At 43.1% G+C, this 24,417-nt stretch overlaps 1 protein-coding gene and 1 long non-coding RNA gene across 8 annotated transcripts in view; both read right to left on the reverse strand.

The window, feature by feature from the left end:
- Positions 1 to 11,134, reverse strand: part of LPGAT1 (lysophosphatidylglycerol acyltransferase 1) — an 83,720-nt gene extending 72,586 nt beyond the window's left edge. Inside the window, exons 1-3 of one of the 6 annotated variants that reach the window (XM_086343301.1) lie at positions 10,914 to 11,134; positions 10,464 to 10,648; positions 9,290 to 9,554 (exon numbers count right to left, since the gene is read on the reverse strand). In XM_086343301.1, the coding sequence (XP_086199427.1) occupies positions 9,290 to 9,527 (238 nt within the window). In that variant the 5' untranslated portion in view covers positions 9,528 to 9,554; positions 10,464 to 10,648; positions 10,914 to 11,134. Of the gene's footprint in view, positions 1 to 9,289; positions 9,555 to 9,703; positions 10,411 to 10,463; positions 10,657 to 10,913 lie in introns of those variants that run through there. The other 5 variants (XM_086343297.1, XM_086343300.1, XM_086343302.1 and 2 more) reach the window with 5 other exon arrangements.
- Positions 11,135 to 12,767: 1,633 nt separating this feature from the next.
- Positions 12,768 to 15,654, reverse strand: LOC147356133 (uncharacterized). 2 transcript variants are annotated; one of them, XR_015143082.1, is made up of 3 exons: positions 15,450 to 15,654; positions 15,122 to 15,200; positions 12,768 to 12,936 (listed from the first exon to the last, which is right to left on the reverse strand). It is a non-coding gene; the product is annotated as an uncharacterized LOC147356133 (long non-coding RNA). The 2 variants fall into 2 exon arrangements; XR_015143083.1 differs by lacking the exon at positions 15,122 to 15,200 and having other exon boundaries at positions 15,450 to 15,585.
- Positions 15,655 to 24,417: the final 8,763 nt, after the last annotated feature.

A 24,417-nucleotide genomic window follows, 5' to 3' on the forward strand; every position in this document is an offset into this window, starting at 1 on the left:
GGTTGGGAAGATCCCTTGGAGAAGGGAATGGCTACCCACTCCAGTATTTCTGCCTGGAGAATTCCACAGACAGAAGAGCTTCAGTTCAGTTCAGTCGCTCAGTCGTGTCCAACTCCTTGCGACCCCATGAATCGCAGCACGCCAGGCCTCCTTGTCCCTCACCAACTCCCGGAGTTTACCCAAACTCATGTCCATCAAGTCGGTGATGCTATTCAGCCATCTCATCCTCTGTTGTCCCCTTCTCTTCCTGCCCCCAATCCCTCCCTCCCAGCATCAGGGTCTTTTCCAATGAGTCAACTCTTCGCATGAGGTGGCCAAAGTATTGGAGTTTCAGCTTCAGCATCAGTCCTTCCAATGAACACCCAGGACTGATCTCCATTAGGATGGACTGGTTGGATCTCCTTGCAGTCCAAGGGACTCTCAAGAGTCATCTCCAGCACCACAGTTCAAAAGCATCAATTCTCTGGCACTCAGCTTTCTTCACAGTCCAACTCTCACATCCATACATGCACTGGAGAGCTTGGAGGGCTACAATCCATGGGGTCGCAAAGAGTCGAACATGACTGAGTGACTAACATTTTCAAACTATAAATATACCATATTTTATACAGATAATATACTTTTATATAACTAATATATATTATATATACTTAATATATTTAATATTATAATATACTATATATATGTTTATCAAAGTTTGGTAGCACTAGTCACCTTTAAAGTTTTCAAAGTGGTCAATAGACCAGATCCTATAGTATTAATGTTACATTTCATTCATATTCCTTACTCAAGTATCAAAGATAAGTCACTTCTTCCATTCATTTTAGTGACATTTTCTTTCTGTAGTCAAGTGGAAACAGAGAATTTATCTTCTATATACTCCAGTGATAAGTATTTCAAGAAACAAAACAGTTTGAGAACCAAAATCCAAAACAATTTGGGAGGGGAAAAAAAAAACGGGGAGGTTATGTCTTGCTTTTGGACAGAAAGAAAGGAACTTAAATATGTAGCAAAACTAGTCTCCACTTTATAATAATCCACTAGTAGTACATTTAAATGGACATAGAGTTGCCTGCATTATAATTACATAGTTGAATAAAAATCTTACATTGGCATGAATACTGTAGAGTTATAGATGTGAATCTTCCTAGAAAATATACATAGCAACAAGGAGAAAGAGAAAAAGAACACCTCACAAAACTCTTTTCCTGGAAGTATAGGAGAAAAACAAAAATATAAAACTTCCACAATACATGAGATCTGGCTGAGATCAAACCAAGCTGACATAAGACAGAATCTGTAGTGGAAGTGGAGAGCAGAGACAGACAGAATGTGTGGCATGTGACGAAGAGGGCTCCAAAATGGCAGCTCTCAGAAAGCAACGTGAAAGTGCTCATCCTTAAGAGGGATTTACGCTGGCATGCTGCAGTGGCAAAAAGCCTCCTGGACTTAGTCTGGTTTGGAGAGACAGAGGATTTGTGGCACCACAGAGAACACAATCAGGCTTCATATGTTAAAAAAAAAAAAAACTACCTCTGAAATCTGGAATCTACTTTGGTTCCACCCATACCTCCTACAAATAACTGAATAGGGAAAATCCAATTCACTAAATCACAGGAAACCAAAGGGAAACTGGCACAGCAATGACTTGGAGATACTGTAAGAAAAACAGTAGAAATGAGCAGCATAACATACCAACTGTCAAAGAATACTGCTAGAAAAACATTACAACGGAGAAAATAAAAACTGTAACTACATACTCTTGCACGAAATTAAGAAATTAATCAATGAAGTCACTCCAATATGAAAAAGATCACAAAGCATAAATATAATAAGAACTCAAGGAAGAACTGACTAGACAACAGGAACAAAAGAAGCATGAACTAGCAGAACTCAAGGAAGAAACAGAAGAATGAACAAAAGCATCACAGACATGAAGAAACTGGAAGGAGAACACAGAAAAGAGACTGCAGAAGACACAGAAAGAGACATTAAAGATAGAAACAAATGAAAAAGTGTTTAGAAGGATTAGAGCAAAGTAATAAACAGAAAAGATATAAAAAGGGAGATCCAACAGATATATAATTAGGGTCACCAAGAAAGAAAACAAAAATAATTAAACAAAACAAACATTTAAAGATGTAATTAAAGAAAACTTTCCTGAAATAAAAATGGATCTGAGTCTATATATTAAAAAAGCACACATGTGCCAACGTATCCTACACCAGCATATCCTAGTAAAATTACTAAATATTAGAGACAGAATTCATTGGGCCAATAGGCAAAAAGATCAAATCATTAATAATGGGAAAAAATTCAAGTTAGCTTCACACATCTACACAGCAACGTTTAATGCCGGAAGACATTGAACAAACCTATAAGATGCTCAAGGAAATAAAGAGTGAGCCGAGGACTTTATTATCTGCTAAGCCATCCTAAGTGTAAAGCAACAAAAAGAAGTTCTGAAAATGTTAGAATAATGTTCCCTTTTGTTTTCATGATGTTACTGAGAAACTACCAGATGACAAACTTTAAGCAACTAGGAAAAACTTCTGCAAAAGTGTTTGAGTGAGCATTACACATATTTAACTGAAAAATTAAGACTAAAAGAAGAAAAGATAAAGGTGACAAAACAGAACACAAACATTATAGTCTATAATAATGTATAAATTCAAATAAAAAAATTAGATGACGGGAGAAAGTGAGCAGGAAGTATACTAAGCTAACTCATTATCTTGATGTAACAGCTGGGAGTCAACAGAGAGCCTTAAAGCTTACAAATCAAGTAGCAGAAGTAAAAGCATACAAAACAGTGCAAATGTAAATACAATAGTGAATAAATAGTATTCACTATTGACTAAAATTGGGTGACAGAAAAGAGAAAGGGGAAGAGAGAAGAGAATATTTTAAAAGACTTTCACCTTTTTTCATAGAAGAAAACAGTTACTGTGAACTGTAATATAAAAATATATAAAGCAACTAATAAGACAAAAACACAAACCTTCCTAAATATCAAAAGAACAAGAAAGCAAGGGAAGACTACACAGTGAAAGACTTAACATTTATAAATTTTACAACAGAAAATATAAAATACAATGACAGACCCCAGAAAAAAAGTCTGACATATCAATCAATGTAAATGGATTCAACTCATGTTGAAAGAGATTTTCAAATTGACTCATAGAGCAAAACCTATCTTCATGCTGATTGAAAGATATATGTAAATCAAAGTAATTTAAATGGTTAGAAAACAAAAGGATGGGCAAAGATATACAAGGCAAATGTAAACAAAAAGAAAGTAGGAATTTTTTGATTCCAGAATCTGAGGTCTTATCTTTTACAAGAACTGCAAATAATGTTTCATGTGCTTCTGTAACAATGTATGTATAGGGTATGTGTACATGATTAAATATACCATATATACATTAAAACTATATAATAATTAATTATATACAAATATACAATCTTTGAAGTAAGACTAGATATCAAATTGCTGAGTTAATGGTATATAAAAATTTTTCCACATAAAAATCAAAATACTTTACTGAGCAGTCCTCACCTGTATTTACATCAAGATCAGCTGTTGATCTAACATCATTGCAATACCTCCTCATCCTGATGACTGTCAAGCACTCAAAAACTAAAATTTCGGTTGAGTTGTTTTCTGAATCTTAAGGAAGTGGGATTTTATGCAATTTATTTATTAAAAATAATTCTGTTGAAGCAACAATTTTTTTAACCTCTTGCAGAAATCCACAACCATGAGATTGCTTTCAGGAGTTAAAAATCTGTAGTTTCAGAAAGAGATTTCAAGCCTCAGAAACAACAGTATGGGTAGTAAAAAAAATTAAAAAATATTCTAAAAATATAATATAAAGGTCAATAATGGTTCTATAAACACAAAAATGCACTTGTGGCAGCATCAACTCAGTTAATGCATAAGAGGAAGTAATTGTGAAATCTCTGTGTTTCAATTTCAACATCAATAACAAAAGGAGAGGATAATAATAGTACCAACTTGATAACACTGCTGTGAGCATCACATGACTAAAACTCATCAAACACTGCTTGGTTTACATTGCAATAAGTGTTAGCTAATATTATCATCATGGAGATGCAAATTTAAAACTGATGCATTATTCAAATCTCTTAAATCTATATAATTACTGATGATAGAATTAGCCCCATAGACAAATATTTCCCTATGAAAAAAAAAGAATGTAAAGTTGCTCCTATCCTAAATTCCCTATTTCCTCTCGGCTGCCACCTACCTCCGGGGCAAGATTAGCAGCCCTTCCTCTTTCATCCCATGGTACACTCCATTAAGCCTTGTACCAGGATGCGTTCATTGTTAGCGGCACTGTCTTTCCGACCAAAGCTGCTGTGAACGACTTAAAGTCATATTTATGTCTTATGCACCTGTTCCCACACACACTAGAAGCTCAATTAAGGTGTGTTAAATTAACAAATGTGGTATTGTAGTCGGTGTGTGTATGTGCGTGCAAGTGTATGAAAAACATGATCCAGTTCAGGGTTTATATTCTGTGGATTGCAATGATCTTGATAACAGACTGAGCTGCCTTAGATGCCTACCTTCCTGAAAGTTCTGATATCAAAATTAGGAAGGTAGGCAGTGGACTCGGAGAAGACAATGGCACCCCACTCCAGTACTCTTGCCTGGAAAATCCCATGGATGGAGGAGCCTGGTGGGCTGCAGTCCATGGGGTCGCGAAGAGTCGGACATGACTAAGTGACTTCCCTTTCACTTCTCACTTTCATGCATTGGAGAAGGAAATGGCAACCCACTCCACTGTTCTTGCCTGGAGAATCCCAGGGATGGGGGAGCCTGGTGGGCTGCCGTCTATGGGGTTGCAGAGTCGGACATGACTGAAGCGACTTAGCAGCAGCAGTAGCAGCAGGCAGTGGACTTCCCTGGCAGTCCAGTGATTAAGATGGCCACGCTTCCAAGAGCGGGGGTTGGGGGGGAATGGAAGGTCAGCTGGGACTAAGAATGAAAGAAAGGATTCATTGAAGGAAAAAAAAAAAACTTAGAACACTTATAGAGCACCCTGTGAGCATCAGGCAATGAACTGGGTTCTAGGGGTATAAAGAACACTACATCTCTGTCTATAGGGAGCTCACAGCCACGGGGCACAGAGCAGGTAAGGCTCTCCCTCCTACTAGTTAGGTAGAGATGTTAAAGTTAAAGCTAGACCAAGACAGCTGACTCCCAAAATTCTAAATTTTAGCTCTTTCCACCGGAAGAATGTCTTTCAAATGACATTCTGACGGCTCACAGCAAAAAAAAAAAAAAAAAAATGAAATCTGTAGCACTGCGACTCACTCCAGTATTCTTGAGTGGAGAATCCCATGGACAGAGGAGCCTGGCGGGCTACAGTCCATGGGTCACAAAGAGTCAGACACGACTGAGAGACTAACAACCACCCACCCAGTACAAATGCATATACTTCTGATCTTTTCTAGTTCACACTCTTTTTTTTTTTTTATGTTCGTCCTGACACATTAAGTAGGTTTATGCCTCAAAAGTGGAAAAATACTACGCTAGATTAAAACTCTTAAATGTCAGGCAGACAAAATTCATAATAATTAATTTTCCTCACACAGTGAATATCCCAGCAAAAAAAAATGTACAACACTATCAAATAGCACCCCAAAGACTAACATGGAGCCATGACAGCTGTCCCCTGGGGAGTGGGAGGAAGCTAAACCTAATCCCCATCAGCCATCCAAGTAAACACCCAATCCAAGGGAAACGAGGATTGCGAAGCAAAGATAGCTTGGTGCTAAGTCCCCTGGCACCTCGCTCTTTTCCAGCCAGACTGTGGCCCAAAAGACTCCCCTCATCCTGCATAAGAAATTTTGAAGCTTCTACTTACAGTGAATATTTTTAAAGGATTTTGTGTAAGAGGCTTTAATTAGATGTGTTTGGATGGGGAACAATGTATTTATTAAAGAAGTGAATGAAAATCATAATAATCTATTTTAAATAAACATATTATTTCAAAGAAATAGCGCATTGAGATTTGCCAATCTTCACTTAAACTGAAGACAAAGGAGTATGCTGATTTATCCTGGCTCTGAATAAAGCAGGTAGATATGAATCATTAAGGAGTAGGTCTTTTGGTTTGCTCTTGAAATAAAGAGACCAAGGTAGTATACAACTTTCCCTCAACACGAGAGGCTTGGACAGCACGTGCCATTGAAGGAAATGTGATCACAACAATCATCACTGCCTAGTAGCAAACTAGAGATGAAGAAACCCCAGCGTCCTCAGAGTTCTTTCAAGAAATGTGTTCCCCTGGACAGAAAATGTAAAATCAGAAATGGGCAGAGAGACCAGAAAATCCTTTTCCCTCTTCTGGGTCCACAGATAGTACTCCAGCTCTGAGAAGACAAATCAAGTACAAGAACATCTAGTTAAATTTTTAGACTTAACTAGTCTCACCATTCTCTATCCAAGAAGTGTGTTTGAGTTTAAAGGACTCATTTTTTGTGTGATATTTGCCTCAAATTAAAGGTCAATGTTATAAAACTTCTTGTCTTCCCCAAAAGAAATCTGTTCAGAATTATGTTGAGAAAAACATTCTTTTATAAAGATAAAATGCACTTTTTCTAAGAAATAGGAAAAAGTCACACCTACTATTTATCAGCTCTATTCAATAGAACTTCCTGTGATGATGGAAACGTTCTATTATCTCCACTGTCTACTACAGTAGCCACCAGACACCTAGTACTGAGCACTTGGAATGTGGTTGGTGTGAATGAGAAACTGAGTTTTAAATTTATTTCATTTTAATTAATTTAAATAGTCAAATATGGCTGGCAGCTACTATATGGGGCAGTGTAGATTATATAATCAACATAAGTCTTCAGCAGCAAAGCTGAGTAATTCACTTACCTTAGACTGAATGTCACAACTTGAAAATTTGATATTCTATACCAATATTCAATTTTCAGTTTCCCAGTTAACAGTTAGCTAATTAACATTTAAGATTTCCTTAGAAGCGGTTTTTCAACAAAGTCTGGCAATTTTTATTTTAAAACATAAACATACTAGACACGCTGAGCAGCACTGCTTTGGCAATGCTCAATTTTCCAGGTGTGAAACTTAAAACTAGGGAAAGGGGAAGGTGAAAAAAAAACTCAGGCCCACCCTCTCCTTGATACAAAGGTAAGAAATGAAACATATAATCCAAACAAAGCCCAACACAACCCCCTTGTGGGTATATCTGCTCATCAACCCCTGCTTATGTTTGCTTCTTTAGACACAGTTGTGGCTTTAAACAAAAGTCACTCCTACATTTGTTTGACCTTGTCTGTGTTCTGTTATGACCAGACCCTTGAGAAGTAGTCTACCTATAGGAAGACTATTTAAAATGCACATACCAGGATATTCTATATTTAAATGAGACAAACCAATCAAATGGTCAAAAAGCAGTATCTTGAAGGAGAGCAGATGCTTCAGAGAGACTAAAATACGCAGAGCATGCCAAGACCACCTTCCAAGCAGGTGGCCAAAGAAACTGCATGGTTTTGTAGGCAGCAAAGAAGAAACACTCCAAGAAAATATGCTTAAAAATTATACTGCAGCCTTGCTGTAGCCATAGCATAATTAACTTTAACTTCAGTCAGCACCACTACCCTCCTTACAATCTCAAGGTCAATGCCAAATTATTTTTTCCCAGCTTCTGATCATGCTAACACTTACACACAAATATTCCAAAAACACACACACACAGGCACAAATGTTTCAGTAATTTCATTATTTTTAAGTAGAATGAACTTCTAGAACTTATATCTAGAAATACTATGAGCTCATTTAAAACAAGCAAACTTAAGTATACTGTGCAAAGAACAAACCAGTAGTACTGCATAGCATATTGGGGGAAGCTCAGACTCTACAGAGTAAAGCGATTCTATGACAGCAGTGCAGCACAGGTGAAAATTCAGCACCATAGAAAAAAATTCATTTTTACTTCGTTTTCTTTTCTCTCTTACTACTGCTGCTACCACCAGGTCCCCCCAAAGAGGACCAGAAGTTCACCTGCCATATCTAAAGACCACTGGAATTTCAACAAGATACATAACAAAGAAGCAATGCGTATACTATCCCTGGGGGTTCGGGTCTTGCAGAATAATAAATGGCATTGCCAGAAGGAGAAAAGGCTTCATCTGGGGCAACTAAGAGCACTCTAACCTAGCAAGAGACTCCCAGACTCCAAAAAAGCTGTGTGCTGTCAGTACCCTTGTGTGTGTACATAAAATCTGCAGATGTCGCCTGGGCAGGAAAGAGGGAGACAGAAAATCTTAAGTGGGGATCTGCGGTGCTGTTCAACTCTAAAAGTACCCTGCTCACTCTTCCAAGATATGAGCTACAGACTCCACTGACCACAGCATCTGTGGCACATCTCTAAGGAGTTTATCAGTTATAAAATTCTATGATAAAGCCTCAATGTCCAAGACAAGGGCCAGAAACCTGAATGCTTTTTTCATTATCCTACTTTTTAGAGGGAAATGTCAAATAAATATAATAGTACACAATTTTCACAACCAGGGCACAAGTTCTCAAAGCATGTAAGGCTTATAAGCAGAAAATAAACACTGCTTCTCAGTTCTTTAAAATTCACTTTAGAATAGCATTACGCTTGCAGAAATAAAAATCTATTAAAAGACACTCTGAAGATACATTAGCTTACCAGGGATAAACTTAATTTCTTACATTTAATATTCTAATATAAAATTATCTAGTAAACAAAGGAAACATACTTAACAGAAAAAAAGCCACCCTTCGCTTGGCTTCAAATGTGAACACAAGTACAATACACCATTAAATGAAAAAACTTTTATTAAACTATCTTAGCACAAATAGGGCTCAGTACTTTTTCTTAATGACCAATGATTATGAGCTAAACATCTTACTTCTTCATTTTATAACCCCTGAAGTCCAATAAAACTCACTCTTAGTCCTCTAGGACAGCTTACACTGACGGGTTTTAGTACATGTCAATCATTAAAAGCCATTTTATTTAAGGAATTTATCAGTATATAACTATGAAATGATACTTCTGAAAATATCATCCTTTCTAAATTAGGATTCTTAAAAAAAAAAAAAAAAAAAACCTCAATAGAATTGTTCTCTGTGTTTACAATGGTCAAAGCATCTTCCACTTGAAGTGTAATACACATTTTTTTTAAAACATGGCTCCTGATTTAAGGCAAACGTTACACACTTTTAAATATGCATTTTAAAAACCGCTCATGCTCTTACCTGTATATCCAGCATACCATCCCCAAGAAGCCACCATTCCTAAAAGCCATTTGTACATCATTCCTTCAAGGTACCAGTAGCGCTTGCTGTCCAGCAGTCGAAGGGGCAGAAGCACGATTATATAGCAGAGGTAGGATGGAATCGCAACCAGGTTGTTGGCGACCATGAAGGCAAACCTCACCAGGGCTTTCACCAAGATCCAGCCCAGCCACGGAGCTTCTTCCAGAGTCACAGCCATTCTCACATCGAAGTCTGTCCTGTCTTGCTGAGGTGAAAAGAAAATTCATTTAAAAAGGAAAACGGAGTGAACACATCTAGACAGTCACTAATAGAGAAATCACCTCCAGCACAAAAACAAATGAAAAAAGAAAAGAAAAAATCGAGGATCTAAGCTTTTCCCCCTCACTGTAGTACCTCAGCGATCCGTCCGGGAAATTCCAGAGGGGGACGGACAGCCAGCGGAGGAGGAGCCCCACAAGGTCAAGGGAGCTGTTCACGGAGGCACAGGCTACGTCCTAATATATTTAGCAACTGATAGCACTATTCCCACCAACTCCTCAGCGGCCGGCCCGCAACCGCGTGTCACTGCAGTCTCCGGTTGGACTTTGAGGAAGAAACAACACAGCGACCTGCCTCACACGCCTGCGGCAGCTCCCTAACTGACAGCAGTGAAGAGAAGACTGAAGCGGGCACCTCTCGATCCAGACCGGGACCCTCACCACCACCCTTCTGCACTGATTCATCCTTTAAAACGGTCTCTCGCATTAGCCAAAAAAAAAAAAAAAAAGAGTTACGCTAAAATGGTTCATTTGCGGCAAATCGGGTCTGGCGTTCCTTTTTCCTTAGGTGTGTAGAGGAGGGTGGGGGGAAAGAAGGGGGGCCAGAAAAGCGGGCAAAAGGGTGAGCGGGTGAGAGGAAGAAAGTGGGCGATAATCAGGCGAAAAGGAGGAAGAACGGGAGTAGGGGGAGGGGAGCGGCGGCGGCAGCAGGAGGCGCAGAGCCGGGGATGACGAGCCCCGTCCGCGGCCGGAGCGCAGGGGAGCCGGGGGTGATGAAAGGAGCGGGGAAGAGGCGACCGCGGCGCTGCACTCAGGGGGGCGGCTGGGGCCGGCCGCGGGGTCCGAGGTGTGGGAGGGGTCGGGGCCGCCGGTGTCGGCCCGCGCCCCGGGCTCACCTCAGCTGGCGCGGGCGGCGGGCGGTAGAGTGCGGGGACCGGCGGGGCCGGGGGTGGGCGGCCCGGGGCGCGGCGGCGGCGGCGGGTGTCCTCGGCCGGGGGGTCGCGGTCATGGACGCGGCGGCGGCGGCGGCCGAGGTGCGGCGCGAGCGGGCGCGAGGGCGCCCTACTCCCCTCGCGGCTGCCTGCGGACAGAGGGGACGGCGGGGACTCAGAGGCCGGACCTGTCACCGGGGCGGGTCCCAGGGAGGCGGGCGGATGCCCCGCGCCCCCGCCTCCTCCTTGGGGCCTACCGCGCCCTCGTCCCTCATGCCGCCGCCGCCGCCTCCTCCCCGGGCCACGCGACGACGACACCCGTTCCCCGCCTCCCCCCCACCTCACCCCACAGCGCCTCCCCGGGGCCCAGCCTGCGGCAGCCGCGGGGCCTGCACCCGCCGAGCCCGGACTCACCTCGGGCCGGCCCGGCCCCAGCCGGGGCTGCGGGAGCCAGAGGAGCCGGAAGACTGCATGGCCGGCGGAAGGAGGAGCGGCGCGGCCCGCACCCGGCCCCCGGCGGCGCCGAGACTCGGTCCCCGGGGCCTGGCCGCGTTTCGCCGGGACTCGCGGGGAGGGGCAGCGGGGAGGAAGCGGCGGGAGTCTGCACTGCTGCAGAGCCGTCCCCAGAGCGCCCTCTAATGAAGGCGCGGCGGCCGTCGTCCGCCCGCCCGCTCGCGCCACCGCCGCCGGCGATCCCGCTGGCAGTGGGTCGAGGCCCTTGGGGCCCGCCCGGTCCTTAGGCTGGGACCTGGCTTAGCCCCGGACCGAGGAAGAGGGCCGCTCGGCAAGATCTAGCAACGAGCTCCAACCCTTCCACCACACGAGAGTGATTTGGTCCAGATTTAGAGCCGCTTTTCTGCCGAAACAGCGGTTTTTCATTGTGAGGGCTCTGTCTCTCCCCTTGACAAACCCGATCACTGCCCAGACTGGGAAACTGTCCTCCTCGAAGACTGAATGCCCTCTTTTCTTTCCTAATGAAACCCAGCTGCTCTCATGGCTTTTCTTCTGACTCTCTCCAGAGGATTAAGGTCTAGAGTTTAAAATCAATTCATGTTAAGTGCCAGAACTCTCGTTCCTGGAAAGCACATGGAACATTAATGACAGTTCCAATGCCCCATCCATCCTCCTGCCCCCTACACCACCCCCACCCCAAAGAATCCAGTGGGAATGAGTGGTCTACACAGAGACACTAAAATTTGGTTAGTCAAAGAGGGAAAAGCAGGTAGGCAGTAACTGTCATTGAGCGAGTGCTCAAAAATTCATGTCCATAGGTACCCCTGGTCAGGGCTGGGTCATTCCCAAGATACTGTAGTTGCATTCTGTTTCAAAGGCTGGACCACCAGAAGAAAAACAGAGAAAGAGCCCAACGACCTCCCCACCTACACATTCTCATACTGTCTACTGCTGCTGCTGCTGCTGCTGCTGCTAAGTCCCTTCAGTCGTGTCCTACTCTGTGCGACGCCATAGATGGCAGCCCACCAGGCTCCTCTGTCCCTGGGATTCTCCAGGCAAGAATACTGGAGTGGGTTGCCATTTCCTTCTCCAATGCATGCATGCATGCTAAGTCGCTTCAGTCGTGTCCGACTCTATGTGACCCTATGGACAGGAGCCCATCAGGCTCCTCTGTCCACAGGAGTCCCTAGGCAAGAATACAGGAGTGGGTTGCCATTTCCTTCTCCACATATGGCCTACTAATTTTCAGTATTAAAAAAAAAAGTATAAAATCTTGTTATATCCCTTAATCACATTTGTAAATTGAGGAGGCGCACTTTTTTTTTTTTTGGTGCCCTGCCATTATGGTGAACTGCCATATTTAAATCAGAATGCCACTTACTCTTCCTACAAAATGTTTATCACTGTGTTTGCTTTGGACTTTCAATGACCTCTCTCTTTCTCTAGCTCCTCTTTGGCTCACAGGTGAAGGAAAGAAAATTCACCTTAGGGACATGTGAAAGAGTATTTCCTATTCCCTTGGGTGATGAGAAAATATGAAAGCACAGAGCCTGGCTGGAATAGTTGATTAGATTTCTTTCCATTTATTATTAATTTGTTTTTATTTATAGATGTTGTTTATTTCACCAATATTATATTCTAACTGTACAGGCCATAAAAAGGCACAGGCCATGTCAGATATCTTTCTGTATAAGTTCAAGTGATGAATAGCAATAGACAAGTTAAATATGATCTTTCTATTCTTTGTATCAATGTTTCCTTTGAGAATTTAGGTGCCAAGGTAATAGCATCTTAAAATAAATCTCATGAGAAAAATAATATATGTACTATTTATTGATTGTTTAAAATATGTCATAGTATTATTAAGTGGGTAAGATAGGTGAGACACATATTTCTTCTGAGAATCAAGAGTAAACTCCCCTAAGATTCCATTAGGTCCATCCCATTCAGCATTCTCCACATGCTGGCAAATGCTGGCTGACACCTGGGGAGACATAACCTACAATGTGATCTGTACCTGGTTCCTGGATTACAGAGCATCTGCCAGAGCTCCAGATACACCAGCACTTGCTGAGATGTAATTAGTATCAGTCAGTCATGCCCAGAAAAGGGCCAGAGGTTGGGGAGGACCTTTCACAGATCAGATCAGTCGCTCAGTCGTGTCTGACTCTTTGCGACCCCATGAATTGCAGCACGCCAGGCCTCCCTGTCCATCACCAACTCCCGGAGTTCACTCAGACTCACGTCCATCGAGTCAGTGATGCCATCCAGCCATCTCATCCTCTGTCGTCCCCTTCTCCTCCCGCCCCCAATCCCTCCCAGCATCAGAGTCTTTTCCAATGAGTCAACTCTTCGCATGAGGTGGCCAAAGTACTGGAGTTTCAGCTTTAGCATCATTCCTTCCAAAGAAATCCCAGGGCTGATCTCCTTCAGAATGGATTGGTTGGATCTCCTTGCAGTCCAAGGGACTCTCAAGAGTCTTCTCCAACACCACAGTTCAAAAGCATCAATTCTTCAGCGCTCGGCCTTCTTCACAGTCCAAATCTCACATCCATACATGACCACAGGAAAAACCATAGCCTTGACTAGACGAACCTTTGTTGGCAAAGTAATGTCTCTGTTTTTGAATATGCTCTCTAGGTTGGTCATAACTTTCCTTCCAAGGAGTAAGCGTCTTTTAATTTCATGGCTGCACAGCAGGTGTCAAAGTTTAGCGTGCAAAAACATCACTTATGGTGCCTACCAAAAAGAGAGATTCTTGAACCTCATATGAGAAATATTTTCATACTCTAGGTTCAGAGGAGCTGGAGAACCTGCTTTTTTAAAAAAAACAAAAAACCATAGGTGTTTCTAATGCAGGCAGAGTAGGCAGATCTTGCTTTAAGAAACTCTGACTGAGAAGGATCCTAAGATAATCACCTTTTCTTGACCTTTCATGATTTTAAATAATTCAATCATATCTGTTCTCATTGGTACTTTATATCGCATTGTAGGGCTGTGATATAAAATATCACAGACTGGGGAACTTAAACAACAGAAATTTATCTCTAGCACTTGCAAAGGCTGGAAATCACAGATCAAGGTGTCGGCAGGGTTTGTTTCTTCTGAAGCGTCTCACCTTGGCTTGTGGATGCCCATCTTCTTGTGTATTACCACAGTCATCTGTCTGTGCGTGCAGGTATCTGGTGTCATTCTTGTGTCCCAGTCTCTTCTTTCAAGAACCCCAGTCCTTATACTAGTCATGTTGGATTAGCACCCACCCTAATGACCCCATTTAATTTAATTACCTCTTTAAAGGCCCTGTCTCCAAATACAGCCAGGTTCAGAAGTACTGAAGGTTATGACTTCAATATATGAATTTTAGGGGGACAAGAGTCACCCATAACATCCTACTTCTACTCTTTGGTGGTGGTGGTTTAGTCACTAGGTCATGTCTGACTCTTGTGACCCCATGGAATATAGCCCACCAGGCTCCCCTGTCCATGGGATTCTCCAGGCAAGAATACTGGAGTGGGTTGCCATTTCCTTCTCCAGGGGATCTCCCTGACACAGGAATCGAACTTAGGTCTCCTGCATTGCAGACAGATTCTTTACAGTAGCTTTATGGGAGGGATGTGGAAACCCTAACCTTGATTATTTGAGCTGGTCCCCTCTTGACTGATTCCACTTCATTAGACTTATCTTGAAGCTAAGGATATAGAACAAGACATGGTGTTCCAGGTGTAGATATGCCCTGTTTTATTGCCCAGAGTGATTGAGAGGGCTTATCTTTTTAACATTTTTCACCACAGTAGTGTGTTTAGCTTCCAGACAATTCAGTATCTACAATGGATAATTTGGGCTGGCTTCTTCAGGGAACAATTTCAGATGATGCTTATATTTATTTCTTGTATTTCATATTTCCTTTAAGATATATGTTTTGTATTCTCTTGAAAAGTGAAAGGGTTAGTCACTCAGTGGTGTCTGACTCTTTGCAACCCCACGGACTGTAGCCCACCAGGCTCCCCTGTCCATGGGATTCTCCAGGCAAGAATACTGGAGTGGGTTGCTATTTCCTCCTCCAGGGGATCTTCCCAAACCAGGAATTAAGCCTGGGTCTGTATTCTCTTACCCTACATATAATACTTCCCTCTGGCCTACATTTTTTTCTCCGCCATATTTCAACTTACTGATGCAGCCTCCTGAGATGTTTCTGTAGGTTATTTCCACAATACCACAGGCAGACAGGTGTGTAAAGGCTCTGAACAACTGTAACAAGAAGATTGGGATGACCAGTTCTTCAGGACAGAAGATCTGTAGAAAGCAGGGACTTTCTTCAAAGATTAACTAGCCTCCAGTCCCCTCTCTAACTACCTTAGAGCTGGTTTTATCAAAACACAAACATAAATTGAGAATTTTACAACCTTTCTATATAGTACAGCCCAATAGGGGAAAAAGGAAAACATAGAGACCCCACCCTATAGCCACAGGAGTTATAGTTTCAGTTTCAAAACTCACATTTGAACCACAAGAGGATGATCCTTTGAAAGAGAAGTATGCTTCTTACATTTCCAGGAGTCTCCAGACATTTTAAAATGATTTAACCATGACACCCAAGAAGGTTTAATTCCATCCATCTGGTCCACATGCACACAGCAAATTAGGTTATAACCAAGGAGGGGCTCCCTTGGGCTGAAGAATCCTTCTGGGCCCTCTCTTTTTCCTGGTGGCAATTAAAAAAACATTTCAGCTACCTGTGACAGTTTCTGCACTAAAGCTCCACTGAACCAGTTCTCTCTAGGGTAAACCCAACCAGCAGCTCATAAACATTCAATGACTTGACAAAGGCCCCCCCACACATACACATCACTAGGCACAGTTGCAACCTAGAAATTAGCCTCTAAGACAGTCATACAGTCTGAGCGTTGTCAGATTTAACTTCAGACAAAAAGGGAGATACATACGTATCGTGAAAAGGAAAGTGAAGCTTGAAAGGGTTAGTCGCTCAGTGATGTCTGACTCTTTGTGACCCTATGGACTGTAGCCTGACAGGCTGCTCTGTCCATGGGATTTCCCAGACAAGAATAGGAGTGGGTTGCCATGCCCTTTTCCAGAGGATCTTCCGAACCCAGGGATCGAAGCTGGGTCTCCTGCATTGCAGGCAGATTCTTTACCATCTGAGCTTCCAGGGAAGCCTGGCACGTATATATCTGCTGCTGCTGCTGCTGCTAAGTCGCTTCAGGTGTGTCTGACTCTGTGCAACCCCATAGACGGCAGCCCATCAGGCTCCCCATCCCTGGGATTCTCCAGGCCAAAAATAAATATGAAATACACTGTATATAATTTTTCTTCTATATTAGTATCCATAATCATTTTGCATGAAGTATGTTAGGGCTTGTAACCTTAACATTTTTTAGATAAGTCTTGACAGCAGCCTTATTTAAGCCATTTCAGCAACTCTTTTTATTAACAAGATTGACTTTAAACAATACTGTGAAGTAAACAATTCTCTTTTCCTTCCTATGTCCCTCTCCTCTTCGACTAATTTCCTTTTCCCCTCTTGATACTGAAACGGTCCCTAGTTTCCAGGGGGCACTGAAGACCCCATCTAAGAACCCCACCCCCAACAGACAACACTCTAAGCTAGAACCTATTTTCTCACCTATCCAACATTGCATTTCAGCCCTGTCTTTCTTGCCTAGTGGGGTAAACTAATCCCTGCTGAGTTGCTAATGGCTGAAACCCACAGTCCCTCTTCCTAAAGTATTAACGTTTTAAAAAGGACTTCCTAATGAGGTGGATGAAACTGGAGCCTATTATACAGAGTGAAGTAAGCCAGAAAGAAAAACACCAATACAGTATACTAACGCATATATATGGAATTTAGAAAGATGGTAACAATAACCCTGTATACGAGACAGCAAAAGAGACACTGATGGATAGAACAGTCTTTTGGACTCTGTGGGAGAGGGAGAGGGTGGGATGATTTGGGAGAATGGCCCTGAAATATGTATAATATCATATATGAAACGAGTCGCCAGTCCAGATTCGATGCACAATACTGGATGCTTGGGGCTGGTGCACTGGGACGACCCAGAGGGATGGTACAGGGAGGGAGGAGGGTTCAACATGGGGAACACATGTATGCCTGTGGCGGATTCATTTTGATATATGGCAGAACCAATACAATATTGTAAAGTTTAAAAATAAAATTTTAAAAAAATAAAAAATAAAAAGGACTTCCTTAAAAGCATTTCTATTGGTAGATTCCCAGGTTCTATTGTGGAGAAGTATTCCTGTAAGATATTTTGGAGGGTCTATTTCAGCAAGTTCCTAGCTGACAGAAGCTATAAAACCATGTAGTACCCGTAAGAATAAGACAAATCCAAATTTAAAATTGGCTTTTCCTAACATAAGAACTGAAATAACTTGATATTCATGATTATGTTACAGTAGTAATAATAGTTGACATTTATTAATCACTTTCAACACTGCCAGCCCTGTTCTCAGTGCTTGCTTTCCAGGCATCAAATCATTCATTCTTCACAAAGACCTTATGAGGACCATACTGTCACCCACATTTTCAGTTCAGTTCAGTGGCTCAGTCGTTTCCGACTCTTTGCAACTCCATGGACTGCAGCAGTCCAGGCCTCCCTGTCCATCACCAACTCCCGGAGTTTATTCAAACTCATGTCCATCGAGTTGGTGATGCCATCCAACCATCTCATCCTCTGTCATCCCCTTCTCCTCCTGCCTCAATCTTTCCCAACATCAGGTTCTTTTCAAATGAGTCAGTTCTTTGCATCAGGTGGCCAAAGTATTGGAGTTTCAGCTGCAACATCAGTCCTTCCACTGAATATTCAGGACTGATTTCCTTTAGGATAGACTGGTTGGATCTCCTTGCTATCCAAGGGCGAGTCTCCTCCAACGCCACAGTTTAAAAGCATCAATTCTTTGGCACTCAGCTTTCTTTATAGTCCAACTCTCACAACCATACATGACTACTGGAAAAACCATAGCTTTGACGAGATGGATCTTTGTTGGCAAAGTAATGTCTCTGCTTTTTAATATGCTATCTAGGTTGGTCATGACTTCTTTTCCAAGGAGCAAGCGTCTTTTAATTTCATGGTTGCAGTCACCATCTGCAGGGACTTTGGAGCCCAAAAAAATAAAGCCGCTGTTTCCACTGTTTCCCCATCTATTTCCCATGAAGTGATGGGACCAGATGCCATGATCTTAGTTTTCTGAATGTTGAGTTTTAAGCCAACTTTTTCACTCTCCTCTTTCACTTTCATCAAGAGGCTCTTTAGTTCTTCTTCACTTTCTGCCATAAGGGTGAAGTCTTCTGCGTATCTGAGGTTATTGATATTTCTCCTGGCAATCTTGATTCCAGCTTGTGCTTCCTCCAGCCCAGCATTTCTCATGATGTACTCTGCATGTAAGTTAAATAAGCAGGGTAACAATATACAGCCTTGATGTACTTCTTTTCCTATTTGGAACCAGTCTGTTGTTCCATATCCACTTCTAACTGTTGCTTCTTGACCTGCATACAGATTTCTCAGGAGGCAGGTCAGGTGGTCTGGTATTCCCATCTCTTTCAGAATTTTCCAGAGTTTGTTATGATCCACACAGTCAAAGGCTTTGGCATAGTCAATAAAGCAGAAGTAGATGTTTTTCTGAAACTCTCTTGATTTTTCAATGATCCAGCAGATGTTGGCAATTTGATTTCTGGTTCCTCTGCATTTTCTAAATCCAGCTTGAACATCTGGAAGTTCACGGTTCAAGTACTGTTGAAGCCTGGCTTGGAGAATTTTCAGCATTACTTTGCCAGCATGTGAGATGAGATCAATTGTGCAGTAGTTTGAGCATTCCAAAGGCATTGCCTTTCTTTAGGATTGGAAAGAAAACTGACCTTTTCCAGTCCTGTGGCCACTGCTGAGTTTTCCAAATTTGCATATTGGAAATTGTGGCATATTGAGTGCAAGACTTTCACAGAATCATCTTTTAGGATTTGAAATAGCTCAACTGGAATTTCATGACCTCCACTAACTTTGTTTGTAACGATGCTTCCTAAGGCCCACTTGACTTCACATTCCAGGATGTCTGGCTCTAGGTGAGTGATCACACCATCGTGATTATCTGGGTCATGAAGATCTTTTTTGTACAGTTCTTCTGTGTATTCTTGCCACCTCTTCTTAATATCTTCTGCTTCTGTTAGGTCCATACCATTTTTGTCCTTTATTGTGCCCATCTTTGCATGAAATTTTCCCTTGGTATCTCTAATTTTCTTGAAGAGATCTCTAGTCTTTCCCATTCTAGTGTTTTCTTCTATTTCTTTGCATTGATCACTGAGGAAGGCTTTCTTATCTCTCCTTGCTGTTCTTTGGAACTTTGCACTCAAATGGGTATATCTTTCCTTTTCTCCTTTGCCTTTCACTTCTCTTCTTTTCATAGCTGTTTGTAAGGCCTCCTCAGATAACCATTTTGCCTTTTTGCATTTCTTTTTCTTGGTGTTGGTTTTGATCACTGTCTCCTGTACAATGTCACACTGGAGCGACTATGAGGAGATACCCCACGGCCAAGGGCAGAGAAGTGAAGCCCCAGCAAGATGGTAGGTGCTGGAGCGGTGGCTGTGTGGCGCTGGAGTGACTTTGAGGAGATACCCCACGTTCAAGGGCAAAGGAGAAGCCCCAGCAAGATTGGAGGAGGGGTGAAATTGCATTTAGAATCAAACCCCATACCCACCAGAGATGCTCAGAGGGCTCAAAAATACCTTGTGCACACCAGGACCCAGAGATCCCACAGAGACTGAGACAGAACTGTGTTTAGGTGTCTCCTGAGGAGGTACGGGTCAGCAGTGGCCTGCTGCAGGGACAGGGGCCCTGGGTACAGCAGACCTGTGTATGGCATAAGCCCTCTTGGAGGAGATTGCCATTAACCCCACAATAGAGGGGCCGGAACTTACACAGGACTAGGGAAACAGACTCCTGGAGGGCACAAACAGAACCATGTGCATACCAGGACCCAGGAGAAAGGAGCAGTGACCCCACAAGAGAGTGACCCAGACTTGCCCATGAGTGTCCGGGAGTCTCTGGGGAGGCATGGGTTGGCAGTGGCCTGCTGCACGGTCGGGGGCACTGAATGCAGCAGTGCATCATGGAACCTTTTGAAGGAGGTCCCCATTATCCTCATTACCTCCACCATAGTTTGACCTCAGGTCAAACAACAGGGAGGGAACACAGCTCTGCCCATCAACATAAAATTGGATTAAAGATTTACTGAACATGGCCCCACCCATCAGAACAAGACCCAGTTTCCCCCTCAGTCAGTCTCTCCCATCAGGAAGCTTCCATAAGCCTCTTATCTTTCTTCATCAGAGGGCAGACAGACTGAAAACCACAATCACAGAAAACTAACCAATCTGATCACAGCCTTGTCTAACTCAGCGAAACTATGAGCCATGCGGTGTAGGGCCACCCAAGACGGACAGGTCATGGTGGAGAGTTCTGACAAAGCGTGGTCCACTGGCGGAGGGAATGGCAAGCCACTTCAGTATTCTTGCTTGAGAACCCCATGAACACTCACGTTTTACAGGTGGGGAAATTAAGCATTCGGTCCCAGGTCACTTAGGCAGCAAGTGGCGGGGTTGCAACTCAATTCCCAGTTCTCAGACTCCATTGCCTTGACCACACTCTACAGTGCCTCTCTAGGAGAGGCTGGTAGAAAAGTTGTTCTCCACCGAGAGTGTGAGAGAAAGAGAGACAGTGACAGGAAGTTTCAGAAGATGCTACGCTTCTCTAGCCTCATCTCTTATCATTCCCTTCTCACACCTTCCCCTCCCTCATAGTGTGGCCACACCAAAGTGCTCACCATCTTGAAAGAATGCACTGTGCAGCTTCACACATACAAACTCATGCATTTTTTTTGTTAGTTTGCTTGTTTGTTTATGCTTTTCCCTTCTCTGTGTCTTTCTGATCCTATTCATCCCTTGTGGTCCAGCTAAAATATCAAAGGATCCACGACCCCATCCCCACCCCCAGAATTCATTCTCCCTCTGTGTCCATTCTTATATCCCAGTGCCTATCATATTGTAACAGGCTAGGATATTTTATATTTTAGGTTGTCTGTTGAGAATAGAGGTTCCATATCACCTGTCTCATTATTTTTTTTTTCCCAATGTCTAGCTTATTGTCTTACATTTGGCAGGAAAAAATTTTTTGAATTCAATGTTTATTTAATCTATTCAGACTGAATCATTTCATTTTTTTAGGTTAACTGGATATCTTGAATGGTGACATCATCATCATCCTCACCCAAACCATAGCCAGAAGAAATAAATGTTGCTAATACTTCATCTTAAGATGTGTTTCAACTTTTAAAAATGATTGTTTCAGTGACTAGAAGCACCTCAGGTGAATCACTAATTGTACAAAATAATATTGCCCCTTTTAATATTAATATCTTCCTCCATTCTCAAGCTGTTCCCTACTCCCAATCAATCCTGGAAGATGTGGTTGTACTATTTTTCTTAAAGTGAAAGTGAAAGTCACTTAGCCATGTCTGACTCCATGGAACCCCGTGGACTATACAGTCCGTGGGATTCTCCAGGCCAGAATACTGGAGTGGGTAGCCTTTCTCTTCTCCAGGGGGTCTTCCCAACCCAGGGGTCGAACCCAGGTCTCCCTCATTGCAGGTGGATTCTTTACCAGCTGAGCCATTTACCAGGGAAGTCCATTTTTCTTAAAGTTCCATTTTTAACATTTTATTTTCCTGCTCAAGTTTTGCCATTGTTTTTCCATGTCCTAGCAAACCAAGGGTGAATGTCTCTGGTTTACTTCAGGACCTTAGCATCCAATTTCTCACTCGTTATCCCGGAGCCTATCAACCAATGGCCGTGCATGCTGCTGTGTCTCAGTGGGGTTCCCACAGCAGAACCTAGCACTCTAGGGTAGCAGACTGATGACCTCCATTTTCAATGAGGGCCACGAAATTAAAGACTGGCAATCATTGTCAAATTCTACTTCAGTTCTCATTTACTTCCCAAACAGCCTCCTCTCCCTTTAAACAAACACATTCCATACTTTTGCTTTGGCTGTTCCTGTACCTGGAACATCATCCTTCTTTCTCTCTGACCATCTTTTTACAACCACTGGAAGCCCACCTTCTTGTCCAGAGTCCCTTGGCACTCCAGAGTCACTCCTCTGGATAACTACTGCATTGATAGAGAGTGAACACAGTTTTGATTTCCTGATTTGCTCTCACACATCCCTTCTGCATGCTTGTTGATGTGAATAGCCACAACTAACCGCCTGGTTCTGAGCCTGCAGTTCAAGGTGATCTTGACATATCAACTGAACACATTGAGAAGTTCCGGTCCACAGTTTCAGGGTACCCCATTCAAACTGCAGAAGTCCCATCTCCTCCTTCTCACTTCTTTATCTGCTAGCCCTTAGCAACTTGATCCTTTCAATCACCCTGTCCTTCCAGGCTCCATCCCCCAGTTTAAAGCTAAATCTTACTTCACTCTCTAGCCTCTCAGAAAAGTTAGCTCTTTTCAGGGCTGTGGATTCCCCTTCGTTTCCAGACAAAACTGCTATCTATAAATTCCAGCTTGGCAGTTTCCCTAAACTGTGTCCACAACATTTCCCAGCACTGACTTCTTTCTGGAAAGAGTACCCTGACTAACTGCTTTGAACTCACTTCTCCTTTTGCTCTGCTCTCATTTTTATCCTCAGGAGACCCTATGGAATCTCATATCTCAAGCTTTCTTTCACAATTCCCTGTCCTGCCACTGTCAACAGACTCTGAGCTTGGCTGGAAGCTTTTAGTTCACAAGTATCCTGTGTTTCTGGGTTTCTCCACAAATATAAAAAGAAAACCAAACAACAAACCACTGCAGCATCTTTGTTCTGGTGTCGGGATGGTGAAACTCAGTGACGTTTGATAAGGAAGAGAAATTCCCCGTTTCCTGTGGAAAAGGAACACAGGATAATTCCACTTATGAACAGAGGAAAGAAGGTGTGAAGAAGTTACATGGCTTGTTCATCCCAGAGTGTATCACAAACAGAACTGCTATGGTCTTAAGGTGACCAGTACCTCCCAGTTTACCCAGGACTTTCATCATTCTAGCACTCCAAGCCCCACAGCCCAGGAAACTACTCAGTCTTGGCCAATAGTTGGTGATCCTCTATGGCATCTGGGTCCCTGTGCAGCCCCTAAGCCAGGTTGCAGAGGTCCAGCTTCCGCATGCAACCCACCTTTCCTCTGCCACCCCTGCTCCTGGGCAACTTGATACGTTAAAAGTCAACAAGCTTTCAGAGTTGATAGCGTGTTTAGGGTTTCCTCTAATGTGTATCATCTGTCCTTTATCTAGGTTAAATTTCCCCTCTTATCCAAGCCTTCAGCAGTGCAGCTTGGCTCTTTCCAAAGTTTTCAACAGCTTAAATCATAGGAGGTTGGAGCAGAAATCTCCACCCTGCTCCTTTTCAAACTGTGTGTTTAAGGATGATTTTTCATCTTGAGGACTGAGCCTGTTGCCTGAGACTCTCTTGTAATGAAAACCATGCCATTTTGCATTTCCCCAGTGCCATATGGTCAACAGAGAGCTCTCCCTGTCTCTGTCTCTCTCTCTCACACACACAGACACACACACCTTGCTGGGTATTACCGATAACCCCCTGAAGTAGGCAGGTACTTACTGGTTGAAAGAGGTAAGAAGGGTAAGGAAAGAATTTCTTTACAACTGGTTTTCTTTTGAAATGTCTTCAAGAAACAGTTTATAAAACATGCTTTCAAAGGCTTTGTTTCTTTTAATTTCTGTCTTCAAAGCATAAACTGAAGTGGAGATCTAAATTATTAGGAATCAGCTGCTGGTAACCACACAGCCTGGAGAAACTCCGGAGTGGGGCTGGGGGGATCCCAGCTCCTCCCTCCCAGCCATCCCAGGTCCTGGAGGGAGAGAGGGTCCCACTCAGGAAGGGCCCACCCTCCATCACCCCACATTCTGGCAGGCCCTGCCTCCCTACCTCCTCTCACCCAGAATATTATTTCTATGGGGAAAGGCTCATGTACATTCTCTTGAAATAGAACCTGATTGTTAATTGGGAACCATCAACAGAGTCCCTCATCCCTTGGTTTACTATTATAAGGTCTTCTAGGCACAAGCTCTCTTTTCAAGAACTGTGAATTAAACAAGCCTTCGGGCGAGACTTCCCTGCTGATCCAGAAGTTGAGAATCTGCCTTCCAATGCAGGGGACTCGGGTTCCCTGGGCAGGGATCTAAGACCCCACATGCTGCCAGGCACCTAAACCGGGGTTCCTGCAGCTACTGGGCTCACACATTCTGGAGCCAGTGCTCCATAGCTAGGGAAAGCCCTCGCCCCGGGGTGAAGACCCAGCAGAGCCCAAAGAAAAACAGAAACAAAGGAAACCACAACAAGGCTGTGGGCAAAGGGTGAGGCTAGAAACGCTGCCTCTTAACGTGTGG

This window comes from Bos grunniens, chromosome 16 (genome assembly GCF_055505025.1).
Source record: "Bos grunniens cultivar Pamir isolate PY7600 chromosome 16, Bosgru_T2T1.0, whole genome shotgun sequence".
Classification (NCBI taxonomy): domain Eukaryota; kingdom Metazoa; phylum Chordata; class Mammalia; order Artiodactyla; family Bovidae; genus Bos; species Bos grunniens.